Genomic DNA, 24591 nt, shown 5'->3' on the forward strand with positions numbered 1-24591 from the left:
GACGGAGCGCGCAGCGTGTCGACAGACAGTGTGGGTTCTGATAATGATGGAGATGATCCCTCTTTTGTTCTGGACGAGGAGCAGGTGGTCCACCAACTTGCGCACAGATCGCCATAGATTCAGGTTGCAGTTTCTCCAGGACCCAGCGCCGAGTCCTGGAACTCAGAGATGCAGACACACGCTCCAGCTGTGGCTCCAGGTGTGTTTCGTTAAAGCGTCGAGATCGTGAGCTTCGGTTTTGTTAAGTTCCTCTTTTGTCCCTTTTGCGCTCTTGCTTCGCAGCCTGTTTGGTGATAAAAGCTCTTTCGTCCACCTTTTCTCAACGAATTGTGACGTTTTTTTACTTTTTCCCTTCGTTCAGGAATCATCGTGTGCCGTGTGACTGGGCCATAAGGTGCAGTGAGTGTTGCACTGTTAGACGAGAGTCTGGCTGGTCTGAGATAAAAACGCTGTCTGGTGACAGACAATATCAACGCATTACTTCTGCGCAAGACCACACCTCATTTTCAGACCAACACACCCACATCAGCCCAAGTGGTGTTGTGATTTAGAGGATGCAGACACGGGCTGTGTCAAATGGCAACTTGTAAAGACACGTGCACTCGTCTGTGCAGTACTTTACACAGTGTACAATAGGGCTTGTGGTGTTTATTGTAGCTCTACTGCAGTCGTGTGGGTGTTTAGTTTTTAATCAGAGGAAAAAGATCAGTGATTTCACTGCTCACCAGAGATGACTTCTGGACAATTTCGGTGTTCTGCCGTTTGCTCTGGATCCCCCTAACAGATGCAGCTCCGACTGCTGATCCCCTCCCCACCGCTGATGAGGAAGACGTGGTGGAGGTGGAAGGCGCCAGCCCTGCCGGCTTCCTTAAGTTGGTCTTCATCCCTGTTGATTATGAATATTGTCAAATCAATTTGTCAACATTTTACACACTTCAAATTCAGAGAAATTTTACCTCATCTGAAATTTTACTGGATTAAACCATTTCAAATGTTTTCATCCATTGAAAACCTTTAGAAGAATTACAGTTAGACACAATTCACCCACTAGGAGCTACAGTTGGGCATCTGGCGACCAACTCCAGATGCACTTGGTCAGGGGCAGAAAGGAGTCGACCCCTCGTGTGTATGTTTTGATGGTGCGAGGAAACTAGAGTGCTCAGAGGAAAACGACGCAAACATGCAAACTCTACACAGGAAGGAACTGGGCACCTTCTTCTTGTGAGGCAAGAGTGTGAACCACTCATCTATCACACCACCGTCTTTTTTTTTTTTAAGAAGGGCCTAGGAAGTCTTTACAAACTAGATTGGACAGAATAAGTGGATATAGATAAATGTGGACTGTAGGGACTCAATTAATTTATTACTAATTAAAAACAGTTTCTTATGTTGGGATCACTGTGCTTAAAGTCAAATTGGTTGTAACGGTGTCTTAAAAATAACATTCTCCAACAGGAGAATTTTATATCTCACTCAAGGCAGAATAGCTGAAAGGTCAAACCATATGAAATCATTTAAAAAAAAAAAAAATCTCCCCAGGTCATGGTTTCAGATTTGCTTATTTTCATACATTTTGTTGATTATGGAGCCAAAATGAGAAAAAAATACATTAGGTTTCTCTGGGTAACACGGGAGTTGCGTCAGGAAGGGCATCCGGCATAAAACGTGCCAAATACCAATGCGGATCTGGCTGTATCCGCTGTGTGGACCCCGAACAAACAGGAGCAGCCGAAAGGATGACAAAGGCAACAAACAACAACAACTCCAGATAAGGTTTTCTTCCAGAATTATCCAATAAAGGAGCATGGCACTTTTTTGTTGCAGATGCCTATTTTCTTGCCAACTTTGACGGGCCAGATCTCTACAAGTATAACAGATAATTCTTTAATCATTTCTTGCCTTTAACTGTTGTCCACTTTGATTATAGTTTTCAATTTATCAATATTTAAAAACTTTTTTTTAACAAAAATACATTTTGCTAGTCTGCTGCCTGACATACCTAGCCTCTGCTAAAATAAAAGAAATGTGGTTTTGAAAGCACCCGTGATGGCATACATTAACTTTGATGAAAAATAAGTATTCTGAATGATTTATAATACAGAAAAAATTTAGCTCCAAGTGAGTCAAACCCTCAAAATGCCCTGTTTCAGGGCCCTTCATGGTCAGGAAGGTTTATTATAGTGGGGAGCCATTGCAGCTTGTCCCTTTGGTGACCATGGCAGCCATTTTACAAAATGGCTGTCTACAATCGCTACTCATTTATGTTTTATTTCATGTGTGCTCAATGATAAGCACCTAACGGGTATTTAAAGTCCTTAATTAACATATATCCATTTTGCATCTGCCCTGCTGAAAATATGGTTGCTATGTATGAAACCAAGTTAGGTACTTCGCTGTGAATATTGTAGGTATATGCAAATATTCTACAAACATGTTCATCTCCATTGCCATGACTACAGAAATGTTCATGAATATGAAATCATTTCTAAGTAAGTACTTCAAGGCAGAGTCAATGCAAGCTTAAGATGCCCCAACCAGGATCATAAGCAGACTTGTGAGCTGTCCTGTATACATGCTAACCAGTGTTACGTGTGCACAGTACGTTATACATAAAGCTTATTCACTGGCCATGACTCAGCACTAGCGGCAGAGGTGGTGGCGGCGGGGAGCCGCCCATGTGTCGACTAGTTGCCCGGAAGAGATGCATATATTTATGAGCAAGCTGGAACTACACGGAACATGGACAGCCTCTATTTGGACGAAAATTTGATCCGATCCTGATGTCATCTACCTGTGGTCCAAAACTCATTTTACTTTGATCTTCCATACTGTCCCAACTTTTTCTAATTTGGAGCTAACATTAGCTGTTAGGTGTAACTAATTGTACCCCACTCCTCCAATATTTACTTAACTATAATAATATTAAAAAGGGGGGAAACAAGAAAAAGTAAACGTGTAGAAATGTATATGGAGACATAAGTACATATATCTGCAGAAAAGAGAAAAAAATAGCCATAAATCAGGTGTGCCCAAGTTCGGTCCTCGAGATCTGCCTGGGCAACTTACATGGGCAACTTACACATCTGTGATGGCACCATCAATGCTGAAAGGTACATCCAGGTTTTGGAGCAACACTTGCTGCCATCCAAGCAATGTCTTTTTCAGGGATGTCCCTGCTTATTTCAGCAAGACAATGCCAAGCCACATTCTGCACGTGTTACAACAGCATGGCTTCGTAGTAAAAGAGTGCGGGTACTAGACTGGCCTGCCTGCAGTCCAGACCTGTCGCCCATTGAAAATGTGTGGGGCATTATGAAGTGCAAAATATGACAACAGGGAAAGAATTCCACCTACAAAGCTTCAACAATTAGTGTCCTCAGTTCCCCAACGCTTACTGAGTGTTGTTAGAAGGAAAGGTGATGTAACACAGTGGTAAACATACCACTGTCCCAACTTTTTTGAAACATGTTGCAGGCATCCATTTCAAAATGAGCAAATATTTGCACAAAAACAAAGTTTATCAGTCTGAACATTAAATAGCTTGTCTTTGTGGTTTATTCAATTGAATATAGGTTGAAGAGGATTTGCAAAGCATTGAATTCTGTTTTATTTACATTTTACACAACGTCCCAACTTCATTGTAATTGGGGTTGTAAATAGATGAACTTTAAAAAAAAATCCCTAAACAGAATTCTCAAAGCATGGCAGCAAAAAGAAACATATTAAAGTATCTTTGATTGATGATTTGTATTTGTGCCTGTCTCCTGACCAGACAGTACAACATAAAGAACCGCTTTATTTTTCCAGTGGGCGGGCAGGCTCGCACACACACACACACACACACACACACACACACACACACACACACACACACACACACACACACACACACACACACACACACACACACACACACACACACACACACACCAATGAGTCCAGTATTTTTCATTGGGTCACCTACCTGCAGGACAGCCTCTGTTTTGCCCACAGCGACCTCTAGTGGCTGCAGCAGAGTTGCTCTGTGGAGGACTGTTAATTCTGGATTCAAGTGGATTCTAGTGACAGAAAGGAAATTATCAGGATCAGTGTGAAGATGACAAAGATCTGCAGAAATAACTGGAACAGCCTCAAAATTACTTTAGACATCTTAACCAACTGCAAAAATAAATAAATCTATCAATTTAAAGCACAATATAAAAGTTACAAACAAAGAATATAAAATGATAATCATCTCCTCCACATTCTGCACATTTAAAACTGAAGAACATTTTTGTTCTTAAAAAAAAAAAAAAAACACTTGTCATGCTCTGAATTAATCTGTGAAGTAGCTTCCAATTACACTGGTAAGTACTTAACTGCCCACAAAAACCCAGCTGACCACAATTTACTGTCATTCAACCTCCTCATACCTGACACCTTCATTTGAAATCCTGTTATGTTTCTGAGACAGTCTGAAACACTGAACATTTTAACTTGCAAACGACAGAAACCCTCAAAACCAGTCTTTAAAATGAAGCATCATGTACGAGTACACGCTGAATCAGCACATCACACCAAGATTAAAACATTTTATGTACTTCATCAAATGATTCTTTAGTGCGACCCCCCCCCCCCCCCCCCCCCCAAAAAAAAACCTAAATTTTTTACTCAAGTCTGATAAAAAAAAAATAGCTGCAGTTGGACACAATACTGACACACAGATAAAATCTAAAAACATCCACCTAACACAGATCTGATGCAGAGCACTGTGAAACGTGCTGTATTCTCATGTTGGTCGTGTACGTTTGATATTAAACCAGATGTTCCATGTTTTTGATGCCAGAACAGTCTATGGGTGCTCGCTGTTAGAGTGGCAGTTAAGGGGTTAAAAAAAAACGTTCCTCATCCACAGGGACAAACCAGATGTTGATTTAACATTAAACATGGTGAAAGATTGTGTAAGTTCACTTTAGTGCATTCAGTATTCTATCAGATAAACACTGTAACTTATTACAAAGTGAAATTGAGCTGGAACATGACTTTTGAAACAGCAGTCACAGCCAGAGCTTCCCATTTTAATGAACCTGTAGTATCTTTCAGTTAAGTAACTTACTGTCCATTAACACTGCAAAATGATGCGTTTCGTGTCATTTTGTATTGTCTGCCACTGCATACAACAGCAATTCTGCTATAATGACCAGAATGATGGTTTTTCTACTGTCAATAAGTGAACGCAACATTGTTCTTCCAGTGCCTAAAGACCATTGGCACAGTTGTCGCTGCACTCACTACTTCAGAGTTAATGCAGAGAGATGAGAGTATGCCAAATTTTTTTTAGAGTTTGAGTATAAAACTAAGAAAACAGTGCAAGTCTTGATTCAGATAACTGCTGAGAATCCACAAGCTGTTACTTACAACATAAAAATACTAAACCAAATTGTCCATCTGAAGTTTGGCAGGAACACAAAGTTAGACATGTTAGGGCAATAATCCAAACATAAAGAAAAAAGAAATTATACAACTTATATGTGCTTACAGCAAATTTAACTCCTTTGGTTGCAGATGACTGAGTGTTGTCCAGTATTTTAAGTTTGTCTTTCTCTGTGATTCCAGGGGTTTTCTTCCAAGAACTGAGGCGGAGTTTTTCCATCATATGCACCTACAATTAAAAAAAAAGAAAAAACTAGAACAGAAGCACAACATTGCTATTAAAAGAAAACAACACAGAAAAGAAACAGGAAAAAGTTAACTTGTAGCACTTTCTTTGTTTTGTTAAATTGTGGCTTCATTCTCGAGATCAGACTGAGGAATACACACTTGTGTTGCTGCATTCTAAAGGGAAAGGAAAAAAATGACCTTGAAAAGTAGGGGAAGGTCACAATAATGGCAGGTGCACTCAAGCCCCTTTCATTGTTGCACTGTGCTGCGTATCTAGTATGCAAGAATGGCGGTGTATGTTGCGTGCAGGGGAAGCTTGGCCCGCCCCCTCTTTTTTTGTGGTTTTGAAGCTTCACTGCCAGCAAAGTTCAGCAGAGTCCAACGGGACGAATAAAATCTAGGAATGCAGGTATGTACTGATAAAAATCCTAAAAGGATTTTTCGCCGGACTGGCGTAGGTTAGCGCACAATTGTGGAGGCTTGGTGTACAGTAGCGGAGTGTTGCACAGACTGCGTCCAGTGTTCTGCGCCGAAAGTCTGTAAAAAACAAACATATTTAACAGGAATTAAATATTAAAAAGTAAATTTCACGGACCCCTCTGCATCCCTCAGTGTATTGCCACATAGGGCTGCAGAAGCTCGGCGTAGTCAGTACACACCACATTACACAACTCTATGTTGGCTCGGTGTGAAAAGACCTTAACCTACTGAGTAGCAAACTGTGAAATATTCCATTCAAATCCGACACAGTTTCACCAGAAATGCTCCAGAGGAGGTATGAACCGAGCACCAACAGAACAACAGCACAACACATTACAGCCCAACACAGGTTGGATGGCTAGCAATACTTGAGGAGAACATCAGAAAAGGACACCATAAAACTTTGAAGCAAAAAAAAAAAAAAAAAAAGGTAGCTGTGGCAACAACTGACTTGAAAGAAAATGAGATTAGTGTCAAGTGTCCCCTCATTAGTATGCTAATATCACAGCAACACCCATGCTGACAGCTGTACGAGGTCTGTTAGAAAAGTATCCGACCTTTTTATTTTTTTCAAAAACCATATGGATTTGAATCACGTGTGATTGCATCAGCCAAGCTTGAACCTTTGTGCACATGCGTGAGTTTTTTCACGCCTGTCGGTTGCGTCATTCGCCTGTGAGCAGGCTTTGTGTGAGCACTGGTCCACCCCTCTCGTCGTTTTTTTATTGTGAATAAATGTCTGAACGATTTGGAGCTTTGCTGCATCAATTTTTTTCCAGAAACTGTGAGAGACCTCCAGGTGGACACCGTTCGGAAAATTAATATGGCTTTCAGGGACGATTTTGTGGGGATTACACAGATTAAGGAGTGTTACTGCCGCTTTAAGGACGGCCCACAACTGCTGAGAGTGCGCCGCGCTCCCAGCGCCGATCGACAGGCTCACACCCTGCTGAAACAACCAGATCATTTCCAACGTGAAGGCTCTGTTGATCCGGGACGTCGTCTGACTTTCACAAAAAGGCAGAAGGCATGGACATCAGCACTTTTTTGGCACATTCCACTGTTACAGGAGTTTTTTCATGGAAAGAAAAGCGGAGGGATGCGCCATGGAGCCGTTCATTACGCGGCACAAAACCACCTCCGTGTTGGTCTCACAGGACGGCTTTGAGATGGCTTTCAGACGGCTGTCGGTGGGTTTTCAGTCGTGTGACTAACCGAGAAATTGTGGATGAGCCTGGACATGCCAGAACATGTCCTGTGAGGCTTCATCACGGCGTTGCTTTGCGCCATGCAGCTCCACCGTGACGTGCGGAATTCCTTCGCACGTCTGTCTCAATGTGCCAAAAAAGTGCTGATGTCCACGTCTTCCGCAATTCCTGTGCTAGTCAGAGGACGTCCCGGATAAAACACAGCGTCCAGTTTAGAAATGAACGGCACATTCCACTGTTACAGTTTTTGTCATGGAAAGAGGAGCGGAGTTCCGTGCGTCGCGGTGCAGCCGCATGGCGCAAAGCAACGCCGTGATGAAGCCTCACAGGACATGTTGGGGCATGTCCAGCTCATGCTCAATTTCTCGGATAATCACACGACTGAAAAGCAACCGACAGCCGTCTGAAATCCACCTGAAAGCCGTCCTGTGAGACCAACACGGAGGTGGTTTTGTGCCGCATAATGAACAGCTCCGTGGCACGTCCCTCCGCTTTTCTTTCCATGAAAAAAACTAACAGTGGAATGTGCCGAAAAAGTGCTGATGCCCACGCCTTCTGCCTTTTTGTGAAAGTCAGACGACGTCCCGGATCAACAAAGCCTTCACATTGGAAATGATCTGGTTGTTTCAGCGGGGTTTGAGCTTGTCGATCGGCGCTCGGAGCGCGGTGCGCTCTCAGCAGTTGTGGGCGGTCTTTAAACCGTCTGGATCACTCCTTAATCTGTGTAATTCCCATAAAATCGTCCCTGAAAGCCATATTAATTTTCCGAACGGTGTCCACCTGGAGGTCTCTCACAGTTTCTGGAAAAACGTTGGTGCAGCAAAGCTCCAAATCGTTCAGACATTTATTCGCAATAAAAAAACGACAAGAGGGGTGGACCAGTGCTCACACAAAGCCTGTTCACAGGCGAATGACGCAACCGACAGGCGTGAAAAAACTCACTCTTGCGCACAAAGGTTCAAGTTTGGCTGATGCAATCACACATGATTCAAATCCATAAGGTTTTTGAAAAAAATTAAAAGGTCTGATACTTTTCTAACAGACCTCGTACACAGAATTCTCATCTCCTCATTGGTTATCAAGTGTCTGCATCATGTCCAACACATAACGTGCCCCTGCACCCCTCCCCCCACACACCCACCACATTGAAAATTGTGTGCTTTCTTGACATTTACTAAATTAAAGATATTTAAGTGAACTACATTTAGCCATTACCATTGAAAATGGATTATTAAAAAAAAACAGACTGAGGGAATCCTTGTAGATGATGCACACAGGGCCAGAGTCCAGGTGCTGTGTACCTCATCCCGCAGACTGCTGTTCTCTTGACTGAGTGAGTCAATCTGTTGCCGCAGACGAGTGTGTGTGGAGGTCCAGCGGCTCTCCTTCCTCCTCAGCTCCTCCTGCAGAGAACTCAGCTCTTGCTTCAAAGTCTGGTAAAGAAGGAGGATGAAAAGGTCAAGTAAAGGAGAGTTCCAGCCATCTGGAAATTTCACAGACAGGTTTTATTTCTTGATGTTGTTCTCTATAGTTCCGTTATTTGTTTGTTTTATCTATTCCCCCCACATAACTTATTTATAACTACCATGTAATTACATAGTCTTGGTCAAAATCTATACCACACCTGTACTTTAAGAAGGGAATGTGTAACACACACACACATATATATAAAACACACACAAACATAACTGAACCAGTTAAATATAACTCAAATATATAATAAGATGTCCAATGTAATTGACCAACAATAAAAATGTGTTTACATAGTGAAATGAAATAAAATAAAAAATGCAGACAAAGTGCATATGTGGCAAGTCACTAAATACGGTGGCTTTCAAAAGTATTCAGCCCCTTGGTATTTCACACATTTTAATTTGTTTATAGCATTTCAAAAACAAAAAGTAAATCAGGCTTCTCCATATAAAAATTTCTACAATTATCTTCCTTCAATTCAAATCTCTACAACTTGATATAAATTAATTAAAAATATAAAAGCCAAGATGTTGGGTTGCATAAGTAATCAGCCCCTTTGGTATAATAACTGTAAATCAGTTTAATTGCCACTTTTCTTCAGACAGGTCAGGGGATGGATACATGAACATTTCCAAGTCACTGAATATGTCTTAAACTTTATTTACACCAGTGATGAAGAAATACAAACAGTATGGTGCTCTCTGGTAATTCTGTGTGGAGTAGACAGTTCTCAAAACTGAGTAACTGTGCAAGAAGGAGAAGACTGAGGAAAACCACCAAGACACCCAGACGACCCAGAAGAAGTTATAGGCTCCTGTGGCTGTGATTGGAGAAATTGTGCATAGTGCATGTTTTGCATTTTGTATCCCCAGTTATACAGCTTCATGATGAAGTGGTACAGAGGAAGGTTTTCTTAAAAAGAAGATCTGAAAGTTCAGCTACAATTTACCAGATGGTACTGAGATGCAAGCCTAGATTTAATGTTTTGGTGAAAGAAAATCTTCTGGCACACTCACTCAGTTTTTGAGAACTGTCTACGCCAGACAGATTTACCATAGAGTGCCATACTGTTTGTATTTCTTCATAACTGTTGTAAATAAAGTTCAAGACATATTCAGTGATTTGGAAATGTTCATGTATCCATCCTGACTTGTCTGAAGAAAACTGGCAATTAAACTGATTAGTTAGAGGTATTATACCAAAGGGGCTGATTAGTTATGCAACCCATCATCTTGACTTTTAATTTATATCAAGTTGTAGAGCTTTACGTTCAGTTTGAGTTTAAGGAAGATAATTTTAGAAATTTTTATATTGAGAAGGTTGATTTACTTTTTGTATTTGAAATGCCATAAACTAATTAAAATGCGTGAAATACCAAGGGGCTGAATACTTTTGTAAGCCACCATATAACGGAAGGTTCAATTTCAAGGTATGTAATTTATAATATTAATTTATTGAATTTAAATAGTCCAAATCACAACAAAGCTGCCTCAAGAACAAGATTAATGAGGGAAGCCACAAGACACTATAACTCAAGCAAAAATAACAAGTCTGTAACTCTAAAGAAGTTTATTGGTTTCTGTAGCTGTGATTGGAGAAACACTTCATTGTGTAGTGCAAAAGTAAGGGCCCCTTCACACATAACACGAAGCTGGGTGAAGAAACAGAAACCGGCCAAAAAGAGGGAAAAAAAAAAAAAAAGATTTGGCAAACGGCGAAAAATTCCACCTGCTGTCGGGAGGGACACACGGACAGACAGGCATGAACGATCCTACAGTGATGGTTTCATGCACGCTCATGCACGTGCATGAACACAGTGAGAGGATATACGAGGTCTGTTAGAAAAGTATCCGACCTTGTTATTTTTTGCAAAAACCATATGGATTTGAATCACGTGTGATTGCATCAGCCAAGCTTGAACCTTCGTGCACATGTGTGAGTTTTTTCACGCCTGTCGGTTGCGTCATTCGCCTGTGAGCACGCTTTGTGGGAGGAGTGGTCCAGCCCCCTCGGCGGATTTTTATTGTGAGGAAAATGGCTGAGCGACTGCCGCTGTGCTGCATCAAATTTTTTTCAGAAACTGTGAGAGACAGCCAGGTGGAGACCATTCAGAAAATTCAGATGGCTTTTGGTGAAGATCTTATGGGCATCACACAGATTAAGGAGCATTACAACCGGATTAAAGACGGCCCACAGCGGCTGAGGGCGCCCCGCGCTTCGAGTGGCCATCGACAGGCTGAAACGACCAGATCATTTCCAAAGTGAAGGCTGTGTTGATCCGGGACGTCGTCTGACTACCAGAGAAATGGCAAGAGAGGTGGACATAGCACTTTTTCTGCACATTACACTGTTACAGGAGATTTTGTAAGGAAAGACGCGCGTCAGGACGGAGCCGCGTAATGGCGCAGAACAAAAAGCACCTCCGTGTTGGAAGTCTCATGGGACATGCCCAGCTCTTCCACCATTCGGAAGATTCAGACGGCTTTGGGTGGCTTTTCAGTCAAGTGAGTATCCGAGAAATTATCGAAGATCTGGGCATGTCACATGTCCTGTGAGACCAACACGGAGGTGCTTTCATTCCGCACCATTAGCGGCTCCGTGGCAAATTCCTCCGCTCCTGTTTTCATGACAAAATCTCCTTTAACAGTGGAATGTGCCGGAAAAGTGCTGATGTCCACCTTTTCTGCCATTTCTCTGGTAGTCAGACGACGCCCCGGATCAACATAGCATTCAGTTTGGAAATGATCTGGTCATTTCAGCCTGTTGATCGCCGCTCGGAGTGCGGCGCGCCCTCCGCCATTGTGCGCCGTCTTTAAACCGGCTGTAACACTCCTTAATCTGTGTGATGCCCATAAAATCGTCCCCGAAAGCCATCTGAATTTTCCTGGACATATTATCTATGCTGTGCAGAAATCAGCAGAAATGTGACTCATGTTACTGGCCATGATTCTGTTCTCACTGCAAAACCAAACAAAAACACACACACACACACACACAAAAACCACAACCGCACTTTAATATTTAATTCCTGATATAAAATGCGGACAATACAAGAATGATCCTCCTCCTGGATGTACACCAGGAAGTAATGGACTGACATGGAACACTTTTTCTTCCTTTTATTTTTTTACATGAATGACCTGATGGGCTCATATCATGTACACACCAGCTGGCTCCACGTATCCCTCTGTCCAGCGCACAGTGAAGAGCTGGTGACTGCGATGCATAGGTGATATGTGGTTTTATTTATTACAATGTGAGGAAAGCCCACTGATGCACACACCTCACGGTGGTGTTTCAGATTAGGTGATATTCTACATGCCATAATGTGTTTCCAGCTGTGCGTCGCAATGACGCAGTGGTCAGGTGCAGCTTTGACTGCATGGTCATCGCCGTGCGCGATGAGACGTGGTTGGGGCAATCCAGTTTGTTTTTATTTTTCCCATGCCGTCATCGTTTGCAGACACGCATGCAGCACCGTACCTTGCACATGGGTGATTGGAGCACGTGATAATATGTGTTCCCTAGCTTTGCGTTGCGCTGACGTGGCGGTCTGCTGCAATGTGGAGCGGCGCACGCTGCAGGACAGCAGCACTGGCCGTGGGCAGTGGTCAGCTCCCTCCCTGCTTGATGATGAATGTCATCCAACCCATGTGATTACATGTCAACCACAGTCCCATGACAAATGCATAACAGTAGTGCGTGTGTGATAATGTCAATCAATACATGATCGACACACCCACCTTCCCATTGCAGCAAAGCGCTCACATACGGTGGGGTAAAAAAGTATTTAGTCAGTCCCTGATTGTGCAAGTTCTCCTACTTAGAAAGATGAGAGAGGTCTGTAATTTTCAACATAGGAACCCTTCAACTATGAAAGACAAAATTAGGAAAAAAAAAATCCAGGAAATCACATTGTAGGATTTTTAAAGAATTTATTTGTAAATTATGGTGGAAAATAAGTATTTGGTCACCCACAAACAAGGACGATTTCTGGCTCTCACAGACCTGTAACTTCTTCTTTAAGAAGTTCTTCTGTCCTCCACCTGTTACCTGTATTAATGGCATCCGTTGGAACTCATTACCTGTATAAAAGATATCTGTCCACAGCCTCAAACATTCAGACTCCAAACTCAACCATGGCCAAGACCAAAGAGCTGTTGAAGGACACCAGGAAGAACACTGTAGACCTGCACCAGGCTGAGAACAGTGAATCTACAATAGTCAAGCAGGTTGGTGTGAATAGATCAACCGTGGGAGCAATTGTAAGAAAATGGAAGACATACAAGACCATTGATAATCTCCCTCGATCTGGGGCTCCACGCAAGATCTCATCCCATGGGGTCAAAATGATCATGAGAACAGTGAACAAAAATCCCAGAACTACACGGAGTGACCTGATGAATGACTTGCAGAGAGCTGGGAACAAAGTAACAAAGGCTACACACTACGCACAGAGGGACTCAAATCCTGCAGTGCCAGGCGTGTCCCCCTGCTTAAGCCAGTACATGTCCAACCCTGTCTGAAGTTTGCCAGAGAGCATATGGATGATAAATGAATGAAATGAAACCAAAATAGAACTTTTTGGTAAAAACTCAACTCATCATGTTTGGAGGAAGAAGAATGCTGAGTTGCATTCTAAGAAGACCATATCTACTGTGAAGCATGGAGGCGGAAACATCATGCTTTGGGGCTGTTTTTCTGCAAAGGGGACAGGACAACTGATTCGTGTTAAGGGAAGAATGAAGGTGGCCATGTATCGTGAGATTTTAAGCCAAAACCTCCTTCCATCAGTGAGAGCATTGAAGTTGTAACGTGGCTGGGTCTTCCAGCATGACAATGATCCCAAACACACCGCTCGGGCAATGAAGGAGTGGCTCCGTAAAAAGCACTTCAAGGTCCTGGAGTGGCCTAGCCACCTCAACCCCATAGAAAATTTGTGGAGGGAGTTGAAAGTCCATGTTGCCCAGTGACAGCCCCAAAACATCGCTGCTCTAGAGGAGATCTGTGTGGAGGAATGGGCCAAAATACCAGCTACAGTGTGTGTAAACCTGGTGAAGACTTACAGGAAACGTTTGACCTCTGTCATTGCCAACAAAGATTATGGTACAAAGTATTGAGTTGAATTTTTATTATTGACCAAATACTTATTTTCCACCATAATTTACAAAAAAATTGTGAGTCAGGCTGTGACATGACGACTGATCGTGGACATTGCGTTCGCGTGTCACGTGACGTGCCTGTTCGGTTGGCTGGCGCTGTGACATGCAGGTGGGCTGGGTACTTATTTTCATCTGTTGTGGTGGTGTGGGTTTGCGATATGCCATGGTGTTCCAGACCTATCAGCTGTGTCACGACGGACATGGTCGCCTGCTCTCTACTTTCATGCTGGAAGCGCGAATGGCCCCGCCTTTTCTAAGTGCCCCACAAGTGGTGTTGGATGTTTGTGGGTGGCACCTGGACTCTGGCCGACGACAGTGAGTGGATCAAATGGGCACTCGCAGGGCATTCGCTGACTTTCAGCCGCTGGTGTGAAGGCTGATTTCGTGCAACTCCTCGGCCACGGCATGATATGTCCAACCTGTATATAACATGCCATACAAATGCTGCGAGCACAATCAGATGGCAGTGTGACGTCATCCTGCCCAGTGTTCAAATGGGTTTCCGGCACGAGCGGCACGCAAACAGAGTGCATGTGCCGTGACCGAATGGATGTGGCGACTGCTGTACGAGGCGTTCGAGTGCAGCTCCAATTTTCCACGAGTGCCATTCGATGACTCCTTCATGCACCAATCTGCCTCAAACATGTTATGTGTGAAGGGCTGTAAGACCTGACCATTCAGCTACAATGTGCCAGAAGACACATGGGTAACTCAAGCCTCAATATTATTATATCCTCAAACAGTTGAACATGACTCCAGGGATTAGATTTTTTCCATTCTCACAGAATTGCATTCAACAGAAAATATTGTTTAATCAATGTATTGATTTGGATCTATGTGTCACCAGGATTTGCTCTCGTTCTCGCTTGTCAGGAATGGCTCTGGCGGCTGAAGCATAGGTCTCAAAGACTTTGCGCTCCTTCTGCAGCTTCCTGTTCTTCTCATTCTTATAATCTTCCAATTTGGCCAGTTCCTCTACTTTCATTTTCTCAAACTCCAAACGCTCTTTTCTGCACAAAAGCAATAGTGTTGTCACAAAATATCACACAGTAAGTAGCGAGGAATCAATTACAATCTTGAAGAGTCAAAAGCACAGAATTACATAGAACAAAGTAGAGGTGGGACGAAGTCACTGTCAAGTCATTCTCAAGTCATCAATGTGCAAGTCCCAAGTCAAGTCTCAAGTCAGCTTGCAAAAAATTGGTGGTCATTATGACTTGAGACTTGACTTGGGACTTGCAGATTCATGACTTAAGAGTGACTTGATGGTGATTTCATCCTACCTCTGGAACACAGAATCACCAACCTCACCAATTTAAAACTGAACACAAATTTTTAGGGGAGGTGATGGTCTAGTGGTTAAAGCGTTGGACTTGAGACCAGAGGATCCTCGGTTTAAATCCCGGCCTGACCGGAAAATCATTAAGGGCCCTTGGGCAAGGTCCTTAATCCCCTAGTTACGTCCGGTGTGCAGTGAGTACCTTGTATGCCAGCACCTTTACATTGGGGTGAAAGTGAGGTATTATTTATAAAGCGCTTTAAGCGTCTGATGCAGATGGAAAAGTGCTATCCATTTACCATGTCCATTTAACATTTAAATAATAATAACTGGATTCCCACTGACGTAATGCCGAGAATGAGGATGCATCTCCTACTTTGATCATACAGAGACCGGATCACACATTGCAGCGAATCCAGTACCCCATACTCCCACAATACCCCCCACAGGATACCCAGAGAGACTCATTCATACGCCATTTCCAAGTCCACAAAACACATGTAGACTGGTTGGGCATACTCCCAAGACCCATCCAATACCCTTGTGGGGATGGGGATAAAGAGCTGTGCAACCGTTCCACAACCAGGACGGAACCCACACTGCTCCTCCTGAATCTGAGGTTCGACTAATGGTCTAAGTCTCTTCTCTAGTACCCTGTCATAGACTCTCCCAGGGAGGCTGACAAGTGTGATTCCTGTATAACTGGAACACAATCTCCGGTCTGAGTGAAATAAATGTCAAAGTAAAAGTAAGAATTACTGTAGGGATATTTGTGCTTTGTTTTTAATTTACATTTTCCATACCATAATCACTGCTCCAGTGAGGAGACTAGATAACTAAATGCTCCTCAGATAAAAGATTACAAACAGCCAAATGAAGATTTCACCTGAGGGTTTCCTGATTTTTCTTATTTTCCTGTTGAAGTTTGATGAGGGCAGCGGTCTGCTTCTGAAAGCGCTCAATCTCAATCTCCAATTCAATCAGTTTCTCTCTCAGCTGTCTGGACTGCACCTGCTGAGCTGAAGATGGATGGACAGACACACACGCAAACACACACTTAGAGGATATTTTATCAACCTCACTGAGCTCATCTTAATCTTAGTTCTCATGAAAGAATATGACAACATTCTCTCCACACCACGAATAAGCAGAAGGTGAACTCTGACACCAGGTACCACTACTATCCTACAGAGGACAGCAATCAGAAATCTGATTGTTATCCCCATCAGGTCTTTGTGGGTTTATTGGGTGAAAATATTAAAGAATGAGCTCAAATGACTTTAGAAAGTGTTTTAATGTTAGCAGAACTTTCAGGCACATAACTTTATACTCATTGTTTACACAGCCAAAACCCCAAGAACCTCCTTGTCGCAGTACATTTGGCAGAGTCCCAGTTGCCACAGTGGTGAAATCCAACAAAAATACAGTGCACCCAGAAAGTATTCACAGTGCTTCATATTTTCCACATTTTGTTCTGTTATAGCCTTATTCCAAAATGGAATATTTCGTCCTCAAAATTCTATACACAACACCCCATAATGACAATGTGAAAAGTTTGTTTGTTTGTTTGTTTGATTATTGCAATTGCAATTTTGTTATTAAAAAGAAAAAAACGAAGAAATCACATGTACATTAAGTACTCACAGCCTTCACCATGAAGTTCAACATTGAGCTCAGGTGCATTCTGTTTACACTGATCATTCTTGAGATGTTTCTACAGCTTAATTGGAGTCCACCTGGGGTAAATTCAGTTGACTGGACATGATTTGGAAAGACATACATGTAAGGTCTCACAGTTGACAGTGCATGCCAGAGCACAAACCAAGCATGAAGTCAAAGGAATTGACTGCAGACTTCCGAGCCAGGATTGTCTCATGGCACAAATCTAGGGAAGGGTACAGAAACATTTCTGCTGCTTTGAAGGTCTCAATGAGCACAGTGGCCTCCATCATCTGTAAATGAAAAACATTCAGATCCACCAGCACTCTTCCTAGAGCTGGCCACCCGTCTCAACTGAGCGATTGGAGAGAAGGGCCTTAGTTAGAGAGGTGAGCAAGATGGGCACTCTGTCAGAGCTCCAGCATTCCTCTGTGGAGCGAGGAGAACATTCCAGAAGGACAACCATCTCTACAGCAATCAGGCCTGTATGTTGGACTGACCAGACAGAAGCCACTCCTTAGAAAAAAGGCACATGGCAGCCTGCCTGGAGTTTGATAAAACACACCTGAAGGACTCTCAGACCATGAGAAATAAAATTCTGTGGTCTGATGAGACAAAGATTAAATTCTTTGGCATTAAACCCAGGCATCATGTTTGGGGGAAGCCAGGCACCATCCTTACAGTGAAGCATGGTGGTGGCAGCATCATGGTGTGCGGATGTTTTTCAGCAGCAGGAACAGGGAGACTAGTCAGGATTAAGGGAAAGATAAATGCAGCAATGTAGAGAGTCATCCTGGATGAAAAACTGCTCCAGAGTGCTCTTGACCTCAGACTGGGGAGATGGTGTTGTGTGGGCCGCCAGAAGAGGAGGTACTGCTGGCCCACCACCAGAGGGCGCCCTGCCTGAAGTGCGGGCTTCAGGCACGAGAGGGCGCTGCCGCCACGGACACAGCCGGGAGTGACAGCTGTCTCTCATTATTTCCTGACAGCTGTCACTCATTCTTCATCATCTCACTCCATAAAACCCAGACGTCATCTCCACCTCATCGCCGAGATATCGTACTTCTATGGAGGTAACTTTCTCTGCCTGTATTAATTGATTCCAAGAGCTATTGTGTTGCACCTGTCAACCAGAGGACCGGCGTGGGTCGCGACTGTTTCGTCCTACGTCCCGTCAGATAAGTGGTTAAACAGACGCTGCACGAGTGTGTGTTAGAGGTGGAGGTGGCATTCCCACCGTTGCTGTTACGGGGTGTACACACACCCACACTTGACTGTCTTTGCTCTTCGCCAGCAGTACCAGATCCGACAGTCGGGGACGGTGATCACCTGGGAATTCGGGACTTGCCGGCTCCAGTATTCACCAGGTTCGGTGGCGGCGGAAATCGTGTGGTTCCGGCTCTTCTCAGGACAGACGTCTTCTATCCTCGAGCCTGCCCACACGTCACCTTTGTGGATTGACTGTTATCAGATTCTGAGATTGTCTGTGTATTCGTTGTGCACCTTCACAACATTAAATTGTTACTTTTTTGGCTCATCTATTGACCGTTCATTTGCGCCCCCTGTTGTGGGTCCATGTCACTACACTTTCACAACAGATGGTTCATCTTTCAGCAGGACAATGACCCTAAGCACACAGCCAAGATATCAGAGCAGTAGCTTCAGGACAACTCTGTGAATGTCCTTGAGTGGCCCAGCCAGAGCCCTGCATTAAAACAGACATCACTGTGTAAAGAATGTTACCACGTGGGCTCAGGAACACTTCAGAAAACCATCGTCAGTTAACACAGTTTGTCGCTACATCTACAAGTGCAAGGTAAAACTCTACCATGCAAAGTGAAAGCCATACATCAACAACATCCAGAAACATCGCTGCCTTCTCTGGGCCGGAGCTCATTTGAAATGGACAGACGCAAAGTGTGCTGTGGTCTGATGAGTCCACATTTCAGATTGTTTTTGGAAATCATGGACGTCATGTCCTCCGGACAAAAGAGGTAACAGATCATCCAGATTGTTACCAGTGCAAAGTTCAAAAGCCAGCTTCTGTGATGGTATGGGGGTGTGTTAGTGCCCATGATATGGGCAACTTACACGTCTGTGATGGCACCATCAATGGTAAAAAGTACATCCAGGTTTTGGAGCAACACATGCTGCCATCCAAGCAACGTCTATTTCAGGGACATCCCGGCTTTTTTCAGCAAGACAATGCCAAGCAACATTCTGCACGTGTTACAACAGCATGGCTTCGTAGTAAAAGAGTGCGGGTACTAGACTGGCCTGCCTGCAGTTCAGACCTGTTGCCCACTGAAAATGTGTGGCGCATTATGAGGCACAAAATATAACAACGGAGACCCCGGACTGTTGAACAACTGAAGTCGTACATCAAGCAAGAATGGGGAAAGAATTCCACCTACAAAGCTTCAACAATTATTGTCCTCAGTTCCCAAATGCTTACTGAGTGTTGTTAGAAGGAAAGATGATGTAACACAGTGGTAAACATACCACTGTCCCAGCTTTTTTGAAACGTGTTGCAGGCATCCATTTCAAAATGAGCAAATATTTGCACAAAAACAATAAAGTCTATTAGTTTGAACATGAAATAATTTGTCTTTGTGGTGTGTTCAATTGAAAATAGGTTGAAGAGGATTTGAAAATCATTGCATTCTCTTTTTATTTACGTTTCACACAACGTCCCAACTTCAGTGGAATTGGGGTTGTATTTAATAAATTTGCAAAAATTAAAAAAAAAAAGAAAAAAAAATTTTCATGTTGTCATTATGCGGTGTGAGTAGAAGTCTGAGGGAAAAATAAATTTACTCTATTTTGGAAAAAGGCTGTAACATAACAAAATGTGGATACACCGTAACCTGCTTTGTTAGGGTCACTGACAGACCATTCTTCTTGGTGGTAACATTTACTGCGTGTGTCATAAAATACAGAATCTGATTTAGCAAAACAAGAGGAACGAAACACACCAATCATAAAATTAACAAATCTGGTGGGGTAATTACCATCTCTGTTGTCCGACAACTCTTAGGTTGTATTTCTATCACATCTTTGAGAAATCATAAGACAACAGAAAGTACAATAGGTTAAAATGAAAACCTAAAACTGGAATGTAAAAAAAAAAAATTCAGGAAAGGATAAAATAAAATATCTGACAGCACATATAAAACCACCATTAAAAGTTGGACTTCCGGCTTGGCTACGGAGGAAGATGGTCGCATAAAGTGAGAGCTCCGCGCAGCTGGGCTATATAACCCACTCTCATTAACTTGATACGAGACTTTTGTCATCTACTATTCAAATATGAGTGGGGGGACCAAATCTAAGAGCAAGAAGATGCCAGAAAAACAAGAGAAAGAAGCACCGTCTCCGGGCACACAGATCGCAGCTGATGCTAACGCTAAGGGGGCAGAATATGGCGGTGACCCGACAGAATCCGTTCACGCTTCTTTAATAAAAATAAGTGAACAAATCGCTTCTTTAAGAACGGAGTTAAAAACGGACTTGGACACATTCAGAAATGATTTCAAGCAAGACGTGAAGAAGGAGTTGAATGAATTCAAGCAGCAGATGGATCAGCAGCTAACCACCGTATCACTTTCGATTCAGGAAGAGGGTGAGAAACTTGGGGAAGCTGCTGCACGAATTGACGAGCTGGAAACATGGTCAGCTACGGTACATGAGGCACTCCAACAATCACTTAAAGACCAGAGGGCGCTGCTGAACAGGGTCAACGACCTAGAATCGAGGTTAAGGAGGAATAATTTAAGAATTTATGGAGTGCCTGAAGGAGCGGAGGGGTCCTCAGTGCTACAGTTTGTGGAGAAATTGATAATTGACGAGAAGCTAATTGAAGATGGGACGGATCTACAAATACAACGTGCACACCGCTCACTCGCATCAAAGCCAAACCCCAGTGCACCGCCTAGATCCATAGTGGTCAATTTTCTCCAGTTCAAGGTAAAAGAAACAATCCTCAAACAAGTTTGGCAAAAGAAAATCTTATTTGGCGGAAAGATTTTGTCGTTTGACCATGATTATACCTCAGACGTGGTGCAGCACCGCAAAGCCTATAAATATGTTAAATCTGTTTTGAAAGAGAAGGGCATTCGCTTCCAGACGCCTTTTACGCGTATGCGTATTCACTGGGAGAGCGGATCGCAGATCTATAACAGCACCAAGGAGGCCGAGGAGGATTTGCGCAACAGGGGTTTCCCCGTCAGATGCGCGAGTGAGGATGACTCCAGTGGCTCTAAAGCGGTAGCGCTACAAGGACTGGACCAGACAGTGCAACGGCAACGTGTCCAACATCGCGGATCTACAGCTCAGCGTGCACGAGAGCGCCTGCAGGAATTTCATCGTAATAATGCCACTTGATTTAATTGGCCAAATGAGAGGACGCTGCCTGGGAGAATGAACACTGTAGGCACAAACTATAGTTTAAAATAAGGTTTGATCAAGAACTGCATGCATAATATTTTATTAAGAATTGTTTGATTATTATCATCTATAAATCTGATTAGCCCAGCTGGGGGGGAGCTATAGTACCTGAGGTAGAACGAGTGGTAAGCTTTTGGGAGGGCAGCCACTAGTTCTGGGAGGGGGCCTTCTCTTTCAGGGGGGCTTTCCCCCTCACCTGGTAAAGGGTCGGGGAGGGTTTTGGTATACCCCACCTTGGGAGTCCTCGTTTTTCATTTTAGGCTTGGTTCTTTTTTGTTTTTTGTTAAATGGTTTTCACTCTTAGAGAAGAGTTGTTTTTTGTTTGGGAGGTTTAGCCATTATTATAATGAATGGGCTCCAGCATGATGCAGAGTTGAGATTTATTACATTGAATGTCAATGGATTAGGTAATCCAGTAAAGAGGTCACGGGTCATGACTAAGATAAAAAAAGATAATGTGCACATTATTTATTTGCAAGAAACACACTTGTCAGCCCAGGAGCATGATAAACTTGTTAAGTTTGGATATAATAATGTGTTTTACAGCTCACATGCTGAGAGTCATAAGAGAGGGGTAGCGACACTTATCTCTAAATCTGTGAAATTCAAAGAACATAAGGTAATAAGAGATGACCAGGCAGGGAAGGTATGTCATAGTAAAGGGTATAATAGAAAATACAACTCTAACTTTGATAAATATCTATGCACCCCCTGATAGTGATGGATCCTTTTATAAAATGCTGTTTGATATTGTTACAGTGGAGGCAGAGGGGATATGTGTTTGTGCTGGAGACTGGAACACAGTTCTAGATTTAAAATGGGACTCTACTAGTAAGAATAGAAATAAGAAAAACCTAACAAGAATACTTAATACAACTTTGGAGGAAAGTGGCATGGTGGATGTGTGGAGACTTTTTCACCCGTCAGAGAAAGATTACACCCATTACTTGGTGCCTCACTCTGTTTACTCAAGGATAGATTATTTTCTAATGAAAAAGGAGGACTACTATAGAGTATTAGAATGTAGAATTGGAGTTGCAGATGTGTCAGACCATAATTCAGTTTATTTAACTATTCAATTAGACAAGAGGCAGAAAAATACTGTATGGAGACTTAATGTTGGACTACTGAACAATCAATCAGTTACCGAATATATCAAGCAAGAAATAAAATTATTTATTGAACAGAATGATGACGGCCAAGTTGACCCTTCAATAGTATGGGATACGCTCAAGGCAGTATTGCGTGGAAAAATCATAGCCAAGACAACATACATAAAGAGAATTAGAACGGAACAATATCTAAAACTAACAAATGACTTGAAAGACCAAGAACACAAATTGAAATTAAAGAGAGATCAAGAGACACAAAATAAAATACAAAAGTTGAAATCAGAGCTTGTAAATTTTTTAGATCAGGAAATAGAGAAAAAAGTAGATATTTCAATCAGACATATTATGAACCTGGCCCAAAGTCAACCAAATGACTTGCCCATAGATTACGTAAACAAGCTGACGCTGCAATCCTTAAAATAAGAGATCCAAATTTCACAAAAATTAGAGACAAATCCCAAGGAGATAGAAAAAACTTTTTATAAATACTATAGCATGTTGTATTCACAAGAGGGTGCCCCTGACAAGGAATCAGCTCAAATGTTTTTAGATCAGCTAGACCTTCCTTACATTGGGGAAATACAAAATAAAAAACTCACATGAAAGAATTAGATAAAGCAGTAAGTAGTTTAAAAACAGGTAAGGCTCCAGGTAGTGACGGCTTCCCCACAAAGTGGTATAGGGTATTCGGGGAGGACCTGAAGCCACTCCTTCTTAGAGCCCTTAACTATGTTCACAAGGAGGGTAGAATGCCACCATCATGGAGGGAGGCAATTATAACTCTAATCCCTAAAGAGAACAAAGATAGAGAAAACTGTGCTAGTTACAGGCCAATATCAATTTTAAATGCTGACTACAAATTGTACACATCCATTATTACCAAGAGAATTAATACATTTATTGCAGACATAATAGATGAGGACCAGACTGGCTTTATAACAGCGAGGCAAAGTCATGACAGTATTAGAAGAACCCTCCATATACTACATAACATTACAAAATCAAACTTGAAAGCAGCCCTAATCAGCCTCGACGCTGAGAAGGCGTTTGACCGAATGGATTGGGATTTCTTATATTTGACGTTAGAAAAGTTTGGTTTCACTGAAGATTCAATTAGGTGTATAAGGGCAATTTATCAAAAACCAACTGCAAGAATAAAGGTGAATGGTTCATTGACAGAACGTTTTGAGTTGAGTACAGGAACTCGACAAGGGTTTTGCTTGAGTCCCACCTTATTCGCTCTATACATCGAACCGCTGGCCCAGGCAATACGGCAATGTGTTGACCTGAAGGGAGTTGAGATAGGTGGAAGAGAGCAAAAAATTGGACTGTTCGCGGATGATTTTTTGTTGTATCTTGAAGATATTAATATCTCCTTTCCTAGACTAATTGATCTATTACAAGAATTTAATATATACGCAGGATATAATGAATGTCTGAATGTCTCAAAAACTCAAATTTTACTCTTTAATCATACCCCCTCTGCCGCACTGTCGAGTAAATATTGTATCAAGTGGGGATGCAGGAAAAATTAAATATCTTGGTGTGTTTTTGACCAAGGATCCATCACTATTGTATGAGGAAAATGATAACGTAGTTAATCAAAATTTGATAGCAGATATTGAAAGATGGTCCACGTACCCATTAGACTTCACTAGTAGGATAAATACAATAAAAATTAACCTTTTGCCAAGATTACTTTATTTATTTCAAGCACTTCCTGTTGATGTACCGTCTAAGCAATTCTCAGAGTGGGATAAGATGATATCCAGATTTATTTGAAGTGGGAATAGAGCCAGAATCAGATATTCAACATTACAGTTGCCTAAAGATAAAGGAGGTATGGCCCTTCCTAATTTGAAACTGTATTTTTATGCTGCACAGTTCTGTTACCTCTGTTGCTGGTGTGACCCTAATTATTTTGCTAGATGGAAAGAGGTGGAGACATGTATTCCTGGGCAACAGGTACAGACTTACTTGGGCGAGGACAGTATACCTAATGCTTTAAAAAATTATCTTAATCCAGTGACTAAATATGCACTGGATATTTGGCTCAATTTGGCAAGACAATTTAAACTGAATGAAGAAAGGAAAATTCTAAAATGGATAGCCTTTGATAAAGACTTTAAGCC

The 24591-nt window shown here is 42.4% G+C and overlaps 1 protein-coding gene across 1 annotated transcript in view; it reads right to left on the minus strand.

Moving 5' to 3' along the window:
* cenpj (centromere protein J) overlaps positions 1-24591 on the minus strand; it is a 67259-nt gene that overhangs the window by 13203 nt on the left and 29465 nt on the right. The window contains exons 9-14 of the mRNA XM_034187040.1: positions 16129-16261; positions 14808-14973; positions 8630-8761; positions 5519-5641; positions 3965-4058; positions 726-886 (exon numbers count right to left, since the gene is read on the minus strand). Coding sequence (XP_034042931.1) covers positions 726-886; positions 3965-4058; positions 5519-5641; positions 8630-8761; positions 14808-14973; positions 16129-16261 — 809 coding nt within the window. The remainder of the gene's footprint in view (positions 1-725; positions 887-3964; positions 4059-5518; positions 5642-8629; positions 8762-14807; positions 14974-16128; positions 16262-24591) is intronic.

This window comes from Thalassophryne amazonica, chromosome 14 (assembly GCF_902500255.1).
Source record: "Thalassophryne amazonica chromosome 14, fThaAma1.1, whole genome shotgun sequence".
NCBI classification, from domain to species: domain Eukaryota; kingdom Metazoa; phylum Chordata; class Actinopteri; order Batrachoidiformes; family Batrachoididae; genus Thalassophryne; species Thalassophryne amazonica.